Raw genomic sequence first — 15,327 nt, forward strand, 5'->3', positions numbered from 1 at the left:
CCAGAGTGACTTGAATGAAGAATACCTTGTCACTCTGCTTTTTTTTTTTTTTTTTTTTTTTTTTTTTAAAGAATATGACCACCTATCAGTGAAACTATGGCTTAAATGGGTGGGGATGGGGGATTTCTATGTTAACTTAATTATATATCCATTATCTAAAACTATGACAAGTGTATTAAAAATATTTCACATGGAGTCAAGTCTGAAGTGTTACTGAAAACAGTCACAGCTGTTGTGTTATCAGTGTGCCTGAAAATTGGAATTTTAAATTTGTACCAGTCTAAATTGTGGGAATTTTACATTCAGACTCCAAACTTCATAAATCTGAATGTATTTTGCTAGTTTTCTATAATTAACAGAAGCAATAAGAGAAGAGTGACAATGTAAAGCTAGCTGGTAGACATTAATAACTTACCCACACAGGAGGTTCCATCATTAGGTACAAAAGTTTGTTGACCATTGCTAGATCTGAAACCAGGTGCACACATGCAGAAATAACTTCCCACAGTGTTTGTGCAATTGGCATGTTCTCCACAAGGCTGAGTAGCATTTTCACATTCATTATCATCTGTCAAGACATAAATTACAGAGAAATATATTTGCATTTACTGATTGAAGAAAACAGCCAAGTAAACGCTTAATTTGGCCTCTGGAATTTTATTTATATAAGTTTTGAATGCTGAGCTGGCACTCTTGGTGTTTGTCTGTACAGGTTTCCCGTTGCCAAGGAAGTAAGCAGGTGTTCAGCAGCTCTTCTCTGCCTTCATCCTGCATGAGCCAACAAATGAGAAAACTGACGGGATACTGAAATGAATGTCTTAATTGGATATTCAGTTGGAATGAAGGATTATTGCAAATGCATATTCTGCCATGGTTGATTTTGATAACATTTTTGGTACCTGCATGGCCTTCACAAATGTAGAGGTAGGAAATCACACTAAGGATGCATCTGGGAATTCAGAATCATAGAAAACAGACATCAAAAGGACATCAAGAAGTAACCCACTTCACTCCCTAACAGTAAAGCAGGATCAATGTAGCTTACTTGACAGTTACTTCATGAAGACTTTCTGTGGTATTTCTCAGCAATCCCAGACAATAAACTTATTATTTGTCTTACTTAAAATTTGTCTTACTGACTTGAGTCTTCATATATATATATATATATATATATATATTTATATATTTATATATATATATATATATATATATATATATATATATGTATATATATATATATATTTTTAGGTATCCCAAAGATCTTAAATGGATGAGCACGATTCATGGCTTGGTCTTTACATCTTAGTGAGTACTGTGTAAATCATCAATTTTGTACATACAGAATTACGTGATCTATTTTACAGGGGTAGTCCCAGGTCTGTAATGATACATGAAAAAAGGAGCCATATGCATGAGTTTTAAGGATACTTCCCCTCTGCAGAGTCTCTGCATATGCAATCTTTGTGAACATGGGGATCCACTAGCTTGATCAAAGGTCAAATGAAATCATAAAAACATATTTTATACCATACAGTTGATCTTCTGCAATGACTCAATAAAAACTGTTTCCTCTCCAGAATTTTCCAAGGTCCCTGTTGTCTATTAAATAATTTTCAGACTAAACTTGAGAAAATTTCAAAAGCTTCTTTCTCCAGAAACGCTATCAAACTAGGAATAACACTCAATACCAATAATGTCATCATTCAAATCGCCTGTTTCTCCCAAAGCACCCCCAAAGCTCTGAGGCAAGCAAACAAACCAAACTCTCCCAAACAAGAAGACACTGAGTTCTCTATTTTCTGCATCCTGAAAAGGGAAGAGTTAAAGGTTTGCTGAACTCTGCTGGGATTTTGTTCCTGTTCTCAAGCAAAAGGTACTTGTAACATGATGAAGGACAGGAAAGAATTCTAACAGGGAGAGAAATAACAATTTATTGCAGAAGAAGAACGATTAAGGAGCATGACAGGGAGAAATATGACTTCAGAAAAGACACCCAAGGATGAGTTTCAGGAAGGTGCCTTCTGCTTCCTGATGGCCAGTGTTCTTATAAGGTGTTTGCAGAGATAGGATACAGATAAGTATAGTGTCCTGTAAGTTAGGGAAGGTGTAAGATTAAAGTACATCAAACACTGTAAAGCATTACAGGAATACATTCCTGCAATGTAACTTAGTCTCAACCCACAGAGTAACCCTGGGACAGGACATTTTTCTGAACTGAAGTCTGACATGATTTTGAATGTTATACTGTTGACTCAAATATCAATTCACAATGTTAGCATTCCTCAGGAGAATTTGGGTCAACAATATTAAATAGATTATACTCATTATAACTAAAATTGAATATACATGTAATTTAATGAGAAATCCACTAAGTATAAAAAACACTCTGCCAACACATACCATCAATATTTATTTTACAGCTTTGATATTCCTAAGAATGCAGCAGAGAAGGTATATAATTTGGATTTTAGAGAATGCCAAGGTAAATCCAAATTTCTTTAAATGAAAGTAAGACAGGGAAGAAAAAAGTGGTACTAATCTAAGTTCAGAAACTGAGCATGGGAATACGATAAGTCCAGTCTGGCATATGATGTTGGGAAGTTCATAGAGAGCAATACCTGCTGGCTTTGCAAAGCTCTTGCGATAGAAGTCATGGAAGACAAGTAGTGGAAGGACAGTGATCAGTGGCTTCATTCAAAGCAGGGAAACTATAGAGCTGAGGAGATAAAAGCTACAGGATACATTCAAGAACTCTTCTTTTGGATTTGTTTCCTAGGAGCTCAAATATAAGAATGAAGGTCCTCAGCCCATCACTATTACCTTTCCAGGTGTCCCAAAGAACTTACAGACAATATCAAATGACTCATGCAGTCATCATCAATAAAATCTTCACAATTCTGCCTAATTAATTACTGGATTATTGGTATTTTTTTCTCTAAAATTAAGAATACCTGTAAGAATTTTATTGGTGACTAAATTGTCTTACAAGGCTTATTGAGAGAACCTTAAGGAAAAGGTTTTTCTTATTTTCCTAGGAGAAGACAAGTATCTCCTACAGCTAACTTAGAAGACCAGCTGGTCTACATGCATGTTATCAGTACCAAATAGCAGGATACTTGATTAGTCTGTTCCACAAAACAATAATTTGGGGTATTTTATAAATGATCTTTTAATCCTAAATAGTTTATATAAGAGGTGGAATAGCAAAGGAAATACCAGTCATACACGTGTACCAGATAAAACAGGATGGATGGAGTCTGCACAAGGTAAAATTTCAGCACCTCTTTACCTGCTTCAGTGGCTTTAAACCATAGAATTGGCAGGATTTAGACTTGAGGAGGAGCTTGATAGTTTATTCTGTAGTACTCTTATTAATGACCATGGATCACAGTTTCTTGTCATGCTAAGGGATTTATGCCCTTTTCATACTAAATATACTCATTGTGGAGGAACAACAATTAGAAATCATACCATGAACTGTCACATTTAGAATATGTAGACAAATGCAATAAGGTATAATTAAGAAATATGGGGATGTATAAAATGACTGAAAATTTGGGCACATTCAGAAACAGCAGCAATTTTATTCCATTTTCAGAAGTGGAAAATAAGATGTTTAAATAATAGAAAATGAAGTCCAGCACATCTTTACTACGGTATGATTCCCAGAAGCCAGCTGTACATACTGTTAAAGATGTGTGTTCTTGTTTATTATCAGACAATTTAAGAAACCTCAAAAACATCTGAGAAGAATACTAACTTAAACTTCAAGCACAAGAATGGATATTTTAAGGAGTTAAATTCAGAAGGAACTTTCTTTTCACTATTCCAATGGTCTAATGTTATACTGAGCAGACTGTGCTGGGGGATAATTTACTGGACCACATCCTGCTTCCATCAAAATTAATGGTATAAAAGTCACTGATGTAACTTGGCCCAAAGTGGTGCTCACTGTGGAAAAGTACTGGGCTAATGAGAAAGGCAAGTAAGGGAAAGGTTTCCAAAAGAAACAAGTTTCATATGCAGTTTGACTAGATGTTTTTAAATAATCCGCCTGACTTTATACAAAATATTTTACAATGGCAATGATGACCAAATATCTTCCAGTTCTCTATATAGACAAATAGATAATATCTACGTAGTATTTGTGCCAGCATTCATGACAGGCAGCTTTGGAGTCCATCACATTGAAAAGCCAGCTCTGCAGCTGCACAACCCTTGACATCAATGCTCCTGGCTCTTCTGCAGGAGCTGGAATTCTCAGAAATCTTAGATCAAAGTTAGACCTACATCTCCCAAAGCATTCTACTAGGGCCTTGGCTAGGCTACAGGTTGAGCTCTCAGGGCTCTCTGTCCTGCACTACTTCTCTGGCAGAGGCCATATTCCTGGTTCCCAATGCAGGGTAATCAGTGCTGGTGACAAGGTGATTTGCAGGCTGTAACGTGGATAGCCGTGGTGGTTCCGCTCGAGTGAGCAGCCGAGCTCCACCACAGCCACTCTCTCACTCCCCCTCCTCAAAGAGGAATGGGGAAAAAATACAATGAAAAGGGCTCAAATAGATAAAGACAAGAAGATCACGCAGTAATTATTGTAACGGGCAAAACAGACTCAGCATAAGAAGATAGTAAGATTAATTGCTTATTACTAACAAGCTAGAGAAGTGAGAAACAAAGGAAAGAGACCAAAAGCACCTTTCCCCCCCATCCACCCTCTTCCACCTCCTCCCCCTGAGCGGCACAGGGGAACGGGGGAATGGGGGTTATGGTCAGTCTACAGCGCTTCTTCTCTGCCACTCCTTCTTGGTCACTCTCATCCCCTGTGCTGTGGGGTCCCTCCCACGGGATGCAGTCCCTGCTGAACTGATCCAGCGTGGGCTTCCCACAGGCAGCAGCTCTTCCAGAACTGCTCCAGATATGGGTCCGTACCACGGGGTCCATCCCTCAGGAGAAAACTGCTCCAACCTGGGTCCCCCATGGGCAGCAGCTCCTGCCAGGTCACCTGCTCCTGCGTGGTCTCCTCTCCACAGGCTACAGGTCAGGCCCGGAATCTGCCCCAGCAGGGGTCTTCCACAGGCGGCAGCCTCCATCAGTGCAGGGCCACCTGCTCCACCGTGGTCTCCATGGGCTGCATCATGGAAACCTGCTCCACCGTGGTACTCCATGGGCTGCAGGGGGACAGCCTGCTTCACCATGGTCCTCACCACAGGCCACAGGGGACTTCTGCTCTGGCGCCTGGAGCGCCTCTCCCCCTCCTTCTTCACTGACCTTGGTGCCTGCAAGGCTGTTCCTCACTCCTCTCACTCTCCCAGCTGCTGTGTGGCGCAGCATATTTTTCCCTGTCTTAAATACGCTCTCACAGAGGCACAAAACAACATCGCTTATTGGCTCAGCTCTGGTCAGCAGTGGGGCCCTTACCAAACATGGGGCAGCTTCTAGATCCTTCTCACAGAAACCACCCCTATGGCCCTCTGCTACCAAAACCTTGCCACGTATACCCACTACAATAGCAAGGCCAGAAAGTGAACGTGTTTCCTGAGGCAGCAGAAGCTTGGCTGTTCCAGGTGAACTCTTGACATTTTGAAGAAATATTTAAATGAATTAAAGACTCCTGACCAGAGCTTGAGTTTGTTTGGCATCCTGAGTTTCCTAAAGCCATACCTGAACAAGCATAGGAGTGATTTTCAAAAGTTTAATGAACACTTGATGTTACTAAGGACCATAAACAGCTCATACCAAGGCCACTACAGTATACTATAATACATTCACAAGCTGCTCTATTCTTTGCATTCCCCAGGTGATGTAAAAATAAGCAATTAAAACATCTAATTTTGCTCCAATCCAGACCTTTTAAAAACAGGGTGAGAGGCCTTTCAGGGATACCTGTCCATCAAGCTTGGGAGTGGCAGCACAGGGCTGGGGACCAGTACTGCATATAGTAGTCTGAAAAGTGGACAGCCCTGGGCAGGAAGAAAATGTAGCTGGAGCAGCTGGGGAATACATTGATTCATTGCATTCGGCTGTTCTCTTTCGACAGCAGCCTCTGCTGCCAAAGCTGCTATGGAGCCCCTGGGGGAAACTAAAACTACCCTTCCCTAGTGTAACCCTCATGGGAAAACAGTACTTGAAGTGCCTCACTTAACCCCTCAAAAGCAAGGAAATGAAAGGCTTCCTGTAAAACAAATTCCAGTGCTACTCACCCTGCTGTGCTTAGCTTGTCTGGAGGTCTCAGAACAGTGGGTGATCTTACATACATTACTTCTGTGCTGCAGGACTGTGTGTCTACAGCCATCACAGCCTGAGTTAAGAACAGCAATACCATTAACAGCCTTGCCTTGCCTTCCTTGTGATGTGTTTCCATTAATGGTAATTTAACACAATTTGTTTATGATTCTCCAAAGATTCAGCATTCAAGTTTGGTCTAAATCAGCATGAAAGAGCAGATGCTTAGAAAAACCACTTGAGACTGCAGAACTGGGCTGAAAATCTCATTTAAATATGAATTGCTTTCATAATGGGCCCGATTCATCTTTGTCCTACCCCGGGGCAGGGGACCATGCAGTTGCTGAACAGGAAATCTTGCCACAGAAAACTCCATCTTGCTTGAATTTCATAGCTCTCTACCTCCTTGTAAGAGCCCTTCACAATGCCTTCTTGGGACATTTGAATAGCTTGATAGGAGTTTTTGACTGGTTTGAACTTGATGGCTCTGCAGCTAGCTGGTACTCCTAGAAGTCCTTGGATCAGCAAACACACTTTCTTTCACACTCTTCACAGACTATGTGTATATATAGAGGTGATTTCAGATAAAGAGTTTTTGTGTGTCTGGATGAACTACAAGTCCTCACAAAAAAAGTAAAAAAAAAAAAAAAATAAAAAAAATCTTATGGCCCCATTTTAAGGAATGGGTCAAAACAGTCTAAAAGGAGCAAAGACATGTTCCTACATACCAAAATACACTTGTGTTGAGTTTTAAAGAAGGGACAAGGTAAATATATTATTTAAGCTGCTTCCTTCATCTCTTGCTAGTATTTTCAGACATTACAAATTAAACATGAAAAACTATTATTGGGTAAGTGCCAGTGATGAGATTGTCACTTGTTTAGCCACACAGAACAACCTGCTTTTTCAATGCTTGTGAACTATCAAAAAAGAGGAGAAAAAAAAAATCTATAATTTGTGATCACTCATATGTAAAGAACAAGAGAAGGAAAAAAAAAGTCTTTAGAAGTGCTAGTCATTGACTGGAAAAAAAAACATATCCATACAAGCATCTGTAGGATTTTGAGAACAAAAAGGAACAGGGTGCTCAAATCAGTGAAACAAAGGGAAAATGGGGATAAATAGCTCTTGAGAGGCCCTGTCAAACCCTTTTCCCAGCACTGTCTCCCCTCCTCCCTTGGAGAGCAGGAGTCTTCAGGCATGTGCCTTGCAGACAGCAGCAACGTGACCCACCACTCTTCCCATAGGAGACCTCAGAGCCGCAGCGACTAATGGAGATTCAGAGTTGTACTGCTGCAAGTGGTTAGCTTCAGGTTGGGTGTACAAACCCCAGATTTGTTATTTGGTGTCTGGATGGCACCCCTTTCCTGACAAGATCAAGAAGGGAAGGGCTGTGAGTCCTATGAAGATGCACACTTTCTATTACAGGTAAAATTTGGAGCTGGTCTGGTTCACCCTGCTAACGGGGTGGGCAGGGTGCTAGGGCACCTGTCAGGGGTATGGGTGCAGAGTACAACCCACAACATCCCAGTACAGGCACGAGGTACAAGGAGTGGCCACTCACTCTTCAAGGAAGCACACCACGAACTCCTTGCACATGCAGCACTCCGGTTCCCCTCCTGCCTTCCCCTTGACATCAATTCACCAGCTCAGCACTGGGGCTGATGAGATGATAAAATGCACAGCTAAAGACGAGAAGAGACGGTGGTGAGGGAATGTCAGAGACAGCAAGGAGTCACAGGTAAATGGGACAGTGTCCACAATAGGGATGAAGTGCTGGAGTTCTCAGCCTAGTTTGGGATATAAGGAGTGACAACCAGATTAATTCACTGAAAAACAGGGTTATAGACACCAAGTAGGATAAAACAATAATCCCATCTTCAGTACCAGTCATATGCAAGTCCTGGTTAGCTATACTGTGAACTCAAACAACCCAAGGCTTCTATCCAACAGGATGTGTACAAGTGAGATGTCACCACTCAAATCTAAACATTTTGGTCCCAAGCGAAAGATAAGCATGAGGAAAAACAGCTTAGCAAACAATTTGATAAAGGGGAAATGTTTCCAGGCAGCACTTTTCCAAATTCCAGAGCAAAAAGGGAAGATAATTATCCAGATTCTGAACAACACAGCCAGGAAATGCATCACCACATTACAGCTTACATATGCAAACCACTGTTGTGCCATTATGGTACGTGTAAAGCAACATGTGAAAAAGGGGGTAAGTTAGTGATAATGCAGCTTGAATGAGGCAGAGGAACATTAAGCACTATCTAATGAGCTTTATCAAACACCCTACAAGCTAGCAGTACAGGCTTTGATCAGAAATAATACTGTTTTTTGTCAGACAAAACTGGAATATTTCCGGGGTCTTCCAAAACACCACATTGCGGCAGCAACACTGGGTTCCAGCTGTGCCCAGATGTCCACAGAGGACTGTCACCACTCTGCTCAGGGAGCCCTCCACCGAGCACGAAGAGTAGTTTCAAATACTTAATACCAGTGATACAGTGAAGCATGCAAGTCCACTACCCAGACAGGATGTGGTGGTAGACATGGAAGGGAAAGTATATGGAGCTCTGTAAAGATTTATAGAGGAAATATCCAGATAGATATGTGCTTAAGGGTACTTTTAATTGGAAATTATGCAAATCACTGGTGGTAATTTCATATGGGGGTGGTTTATATTATAGACTTGGGAGCCAGAAATTAAAATCCAGTTGTGGGGAGATGGCTTTTTGAATTAAAGGGTGAGTTCAGGTTCATCTCCACCCAATTCTGAAGAAAGCTGTTTGTCAGCTCACCTGCTCCATCACTCCTCCTTGTAGTGGACTTTGAAACTGCAGGGTTGTTTCTGTGCTTATTTGTGAGTGAACAGAACATCACACTCATGTTTTGCTGAGGTGTGAGAGCTCTTTCCATAACCAGGCTTGACCTCAAGCTCCCTGATGTCAGAGGAGTGGCTCCCATTAACCTACATCTTTGCTTTTATAGAAGCAGAGTCTTGGGGGGAAAACCTGTAAAGAGCAGAAGTAAAGAATGAAAACCACATTGCTCTTCCTATCCTCACCCTACACAGATCTAATTACCAGAACCCAACCTCAACACCCTGGCAGGCACCCTGTGTCAAACCTACTTCTGCAGGATTACACAGAATGTAACTGAGACACATGATCAGTTTCTTGATTTGCCTCCATCAGAAACACTGAATTAAAAAAAAGGTGAAGTGCAGCTAAATGCAAATATGCTGGATTAGAATTGCCAACAGTGTGCAGGCGTCAGTGTTTTTCCTTGGTGCTACCAACAGAAGGATTTTAGAAACTTCCCAGTTACTATATTATGTCATTCTCTCTCTTTTTTTTTTTTCCTAACTCACTTGTTTTCACTAAAACTAATCTTTTAACTGGAAAGTAAAACAGCGTATGTACAATCAGAGAATAGTTTTGCTTAAAACAGATTGAGCAGAACAGCAGTTCCCTATTGACAGGGATTCATCGGTAGATAACCATGACCCTGTAGAACTGAATATGCAGCCCAAGAAAAAGTTCTGTTTCAGCACTGAAAATGGAATCAGATTTTATTAAAAATAATAATATCAAACATATAGCTAGATATTACATGCATTGTAATTTCTTGCAGACTTTCCATTACATTTTCCATGGTGTTGATTCAGTACCAGTATTATGAAAGTACATGCATCAGAACGTTAGGCTGAAATCTTGATTACGTTGCTTAACACTTTCCATAGTTTATATAAATAAATGCTGAGTACTGCTGCATACTCATATCCTCACCTATACCACTCTACTGCAGTAGCCACTGCCTAATTACACTCAGGAAAATAAGGCTCAAATTTGTTGTTCACTTTGTAGCGTACCTGGCTCTTGATATTTTTTACACTCACTTCATAAAACTCCAAGTGCAGAACTTTTTGGACCAAAATACATAAGCTCACTATGACACATTTTGGTATTGGTCTAAATCCAAACTTTCTTTTCCATTTCACAACAGAAACTTTGAACTGGCATCTTTTGGAAGAAATAGTTCCCCAGTAGCTGCAAAGCAGTTGAACACCATCACACACCAAATCTTGGTATCCATTGAACTGTATCTAACAGATGCTAAATGCATCTAAACAGGCAGTATAACCATGTTAGCATTACTCTTTCCGTATCTAATCCCCAATGACTCTGTGATGGATGTTGCCAGTTACACACAGGCCATCACTCAGAGGTCTTGATCTCTGGCTTCTTCAACAGCACCCCATCTAACAAGTGAAACATAAGGCTGGAAGTCAGGATGAACGCAAGTTTTCATGACTCACATGGCCACACTTTTTTCTTGGTCTTGGGGAGATAAACTCTGTTAACTTACATTCACCACTTTAGTAGTATTTTTGGAATGGCAAAGGAAATGTGAACTCTACCAAAATGGTTTTGCTAAGTCATGGAGTAGCATGATTTAAGAGCTTTAGTAGGAAGTCTATTTGGGCAACAAGAACAGATCCATATGTAGAAAGGAAAACTGGGTTCATAGGTGTTTATCTGGAAATCCCACATGATTTTGATTCTGCTACTTAAAAAAATTATGATGATGGGAAGAGCAATGTGGTTTTCATTCTTTACTTCTGCTCTTTACAGGTTTTCCCCCCAAGACTCTGCTTCTATAAAAGCAAAGATGTAGGTTAATGGGAGCCACTCCTCTGACATCAGGGAGCTTGAGGTCAAGCCTGGTTATGGAAAGAGCTCTCACACCTCAGCAAAACATGAGTGTGATGTTCTGTTCACTCACAAATAAGGTGATGTGTGATAAAGTACAGGTGCGATTCTACCCCATTATCTTCAACAAATTTTGTTCTTTGAAAATTATTTTGCTGTAACATATTGGAAACAGTATTAAAAATGCTTCTTGCTTTTAGATCTGTATCACTGTCCACTTCGGATTTAAAAAACAAAATATAATAAAAGATGTGGTAAAATTGCTTTGAAAGAAAGAAGTAATAGCTCAAATGGTAAGGAAGGCCATAGAACAGTGACTACAAGTTCCCCCCCCCCCCAACACTCCCATTGTGGAACAGTGTTCATTGATTTCTGAAACCACAGGCTAATTATGCTCTGAGTGGACAAAGTACTTTACAGAGAGTCTAGTCTGGGCATCAGAGACATTGAGTTCATGATGTACTTTTGTCAAACCTAAGTTACAGTGCTCAAGACAAGAGTAGCTTGATGAAATTTGATTGCTGGTACTATTCAGGAGGTGACCTAACGTTAGTCTATGAGATGCACAGACCTATATTGCTTTAAGTTAATACCAGTGTTGTGTAATTAAAAGAAAATAACCCCTACAGCAGACAATGGCCTCCCTCTTCCTTCCCCTCCCCCTGTATTTTAATATCCTGTTAATTCTTGTCAAAATTCACACGTGAACTAAGCATCCTCTAAAATGCCTCACATACCTTTCACATGATCTGGTGAAGCTGTTTTTTTTTTTTCTTTTCATTTTTTTATTTTTAATATTATCTCCATAATTTATCCCATTTAAATGCTCTGCAATTCAATAGCTTCACTACTGGATAATAGACTAATCCACAAAAAGAAATAATTTTAAACTATAACTGAGAAAAAAAAACATTAATTACTGGAAAACATCCAGTCTCCAAACTTGAAGATATCAAATATGGTCTGGCAAGGAGGAGACAATTAGACTGAGGAATTCTACCCAAAGGGAAAACATGCCAGCATTACTTCAGTTCGACTAATAGCTTCAACAATAACCACTGAAGTATTTCCTGCTACTGTCAATGCTTTAAGCATTTAACTCCATAGTGAGAATGTCTTAACTACTGGCAGTCATATTCTGACAGACTGACCCCAGCAGTTCATTGTGGATAACAAAATTCACTATAAAAATATATAGCTTTCATTTCTTGTCTTCTATTGTCAAATAGGGCTAAATATAATAATGCAAGTGGAATTATAGTTTAGAAAATACAACAACCAGGTCTATTGTACTGCTCAGTCTCAAGGGTTGGAAATTTTTGTATAGTCACAAAAAAATTCCCATATAATAATCAAATATCTAACTGAAATTTATTTGAAAAGTATGATGCTTCCTTTGTGGAGCAACATCTTCCTAAACTTAATGTCACAAAGCTTGAATTTCTTCTTACAGACCTTCTTACTGAACCTTACAGCTTTAGAGTGATGGAGCCTGTGGTCTCCTCATGACACATAGTCTTAATAGTTCTTTTTAGAGCTTTCTTTCTAATGCTCACAATCCAGAAAATTCAAATGGCATAACAAGCTAATGCACTGAGATCCCTTAATGAATTTTGACTGTGAGAGGACTATAGGATCCTGACTCAAACTAAGGTGACTTTCCCTTGGTGGTTACACCAACAGCTCTGTTTTTCAACAGTTATTATGTACTAGTTTGAAATATTTTGTTTATGATTGACATCGTCTGCATAACTTTATTTTCTCTTGAATATATGTACACACAGCAAATAGGGACATTCTTAGACCAAAGATGTGAAACATTTAGCAGGCAAAAAATATAGGAGTTCCTTCTATTAAAATAAAAAGTAAAGAAAAAAGTCCTCAGGTTGGACAGAAGTGGTACTTTTAACAGGCAATAACGTTGAAATGAGGCACAAGACAGAAGTGAAAACAGTTCAAGTTTACCTACCATAATAACACTTCACATGGCAGGTTGTATTGAGTGCATTTGCCTGGGAGTACTGACAGCTGGGAGGGTATATATGTATTGTATAAAAGCTGTGTATCTTTGGTTAGCTGGATCCTGTGTACCATACTGGTGAACTTGTGGCCTGTGCACCACACAGGAAAGCTGCATGGAGCTCAGAATTAGGCCGGACTGCAAGCATAGGTGCTACATTAGTGCTGCTCTCTATTTAAACGATTTTTTTTTTTGTTTGTTTTTTTTAGCCTGCATGTAGCACCATGCTGCACAGCAACACAGCTTGCTGCTACGTGACCTGGCTTAACCAGTTCTGCATTGTGTCATTTCAGCAGACTCTGGGAGACAAAGTCTCAGTTACAAAATACAAAGAAAACAGTGCTGCCACTAATTAAAATGAGGGGTATAATTTACATACTAAGAAGACAGAAGCCACAGGAAAAGAGGATTACTATAACATAGTGAATAAAGCAGTGTAAAACACATAGATCTCTACAGACTACCACACTGGGGACCTGTCAGAGAGGGAGGCACCACAGAAAGCCTCACTACCAGTATATTAAATTGCTACTCATGAGCAAAGTTCTCAGCTGGAAATGGCAGTGACTTGTTTCCCCTGCAAATCACTCAAGAATAAAGTATTTATCCTTCATTTATTAAAATAAAGCTTGAAAAGTAAGCACCTATATTTAAGTTAAAACACTGATAAACATCTTAATTATCAAATACACTAAACTTCCAGAAACATTGGGTTAGATGTACGTAGCATGTTCGGTACATCCTGATAACTGGGCCATTTATTAAATATTCAGAAAAGCACTGTAAGTTTCTCTTCCAAGAAACATTGAATAAGAAACTGGTTGGTTCAGCAAAAACGGTAGCAAAGATAGTTTCCCTGAATTAAAAATAAACAATTACATCACGTATCAAATGTTTTGTTCATTAAAAATGTCATGTCCTTTTGTCCTCTGCTCCTGTCTCTGTATGTACCAGCACAGAAAGTTCTATAGGATATCCTTAGTTTTGCTCCAAAAGTCCCAGTTCAGTCAGGATACTGGAGATTCCACAACAGTTTGATGGGAAAGATTTTTCTGTGCTCAGATTTGTTGTGAACTTCATATTAGAGAAATGTTTAATGCTTACTATAATTTATTCTGTAAAGTGGGGTAGGTTTACATTCCAAATGTAAATGCATACTATACACAGAGAAAAGTAGTGTTTAAATGATTTATTTTCATATGGTCAAGCTGTGAAATATCAAAATACTGGATTAGAGTTAAATTCTTACTCCAGCTGCCTTGGCTCCAAATCAGGCACTGTAAAGTCAACCTCCAGGACCTCCTCTGGAGACCCGCTGAAAGATCTGGGATAGAGGACAGCTGGAGCCAGGGAAAAAAGGCATGTTGGGTATAAGACAGCAGCATACAGCATCAAGGAAAGGATAATATCATGGTTTGGAAAAACTATTTTACAGGCTATTGCTCAGAGGGATGCTTTAGCTGTCTTCATATCCACCCAGGGATTAAAATAAGGAGAGGGCAACCCTTTCCTCTCAACTGGACATCTGTGTTACATCTGTTAGAGGCAAGTGGCAAAATCACCCTGTGAGTTAAGGTCCAGAGAAGAAGAAAACATTTTTAAAGCTGGCCCACTTTTAGGCTAAACTGCAAGATAATGATGGTTTTCTTGAGGAGCAATGAACTTTAGAACTTAATTTGGTGCCTGTTTTAGCCAAAGAGTGCACTGTTGTGTTATTTTCTGTTTAAACATACCCTACTCTGACAGGCCACTGAAGCCTTTAAAGACTTATCCTTATTGCAGAAAGTACTTTGATCTTAATGCCAGAAAAGGTCAACACAAGAAATTCAGAATTAGAGCTGTTTACATCCAATATACAATACAAATAAGTGAATGTGGCAAGGACATCCCTGGCAGATTAAACAAGGCCATGTTTTCTTAGTTTTGCTTAAAACATTTTTGTTTTTGCCAACCATTGTGCAAGCAATGTCATAATGAAATCTAGTGAAATTCGCTTATTGAAGCTCTTTCCCCCCCAAAATGCTTCATCAATCATATCCCATAAAAGCGCTGTCATAAGATAATTGTGACTTGGCGTGCCAACAAAGAGCAACCAAACATCCTCAGCTTCCTTATCTATACAATGGACAGGGATGACAGCCATTTTATTAGCTGAGATATTGTTACCCCCATCAGATAAAATACTGTGTTTTGTTGCTTTGATGTTTTCTGTCACCATAGCAGAGCTGTCTGTTTCAACTGCATGTTTAAAAACAGCTGCAGTGGCAGCTTGTGTTCCTTCACAATAACACTGCCTACAAACATCTTGTGGAAAGAAGCAAGCAATGTACTAATTGCATTTTCTCAGAAAGAGATTGGGGAAAGCAAACA

The 15,327-nt window shown here is 39.6% G+C and overlaps 1 protein-coding gene across 3 annotated transcripts in view; it reads right to left on the reverse strand.

Moving 5' to 3' along the window:
* ADGRL4 (adhesion G protein-coupled receptor L4) overlaps positions 1 to 15,327 on the reverse strand; it is a 76,567-nt gene that overhangs the window by 37,858 nt on the left and 23,382 nt on the right. For all 3 annotated transcript variants that reach the window (XM_084291361.1, XM_084291360.1, XM_084291362.1), the window contains one exon: positions 416 to 568. In XM_084291361.1, the coding sequence (XP_084147487.1) occupies positions 416 to 568 (153 nt within the window). The remainder of the gene's footprint in view (positions 1 to 415; positions 569 to 15,327) is intronic.

Source organism: Netta rufina, assembly GCF_964035555.1.
Source record: "Netta rufina genome assembly, chromosome: 8".
Lineage (NCBI taxonomy): Eukaryota > Metazoa > Chordata > Aves > Anseriformes > Anatidae > Netta > Netta rufina.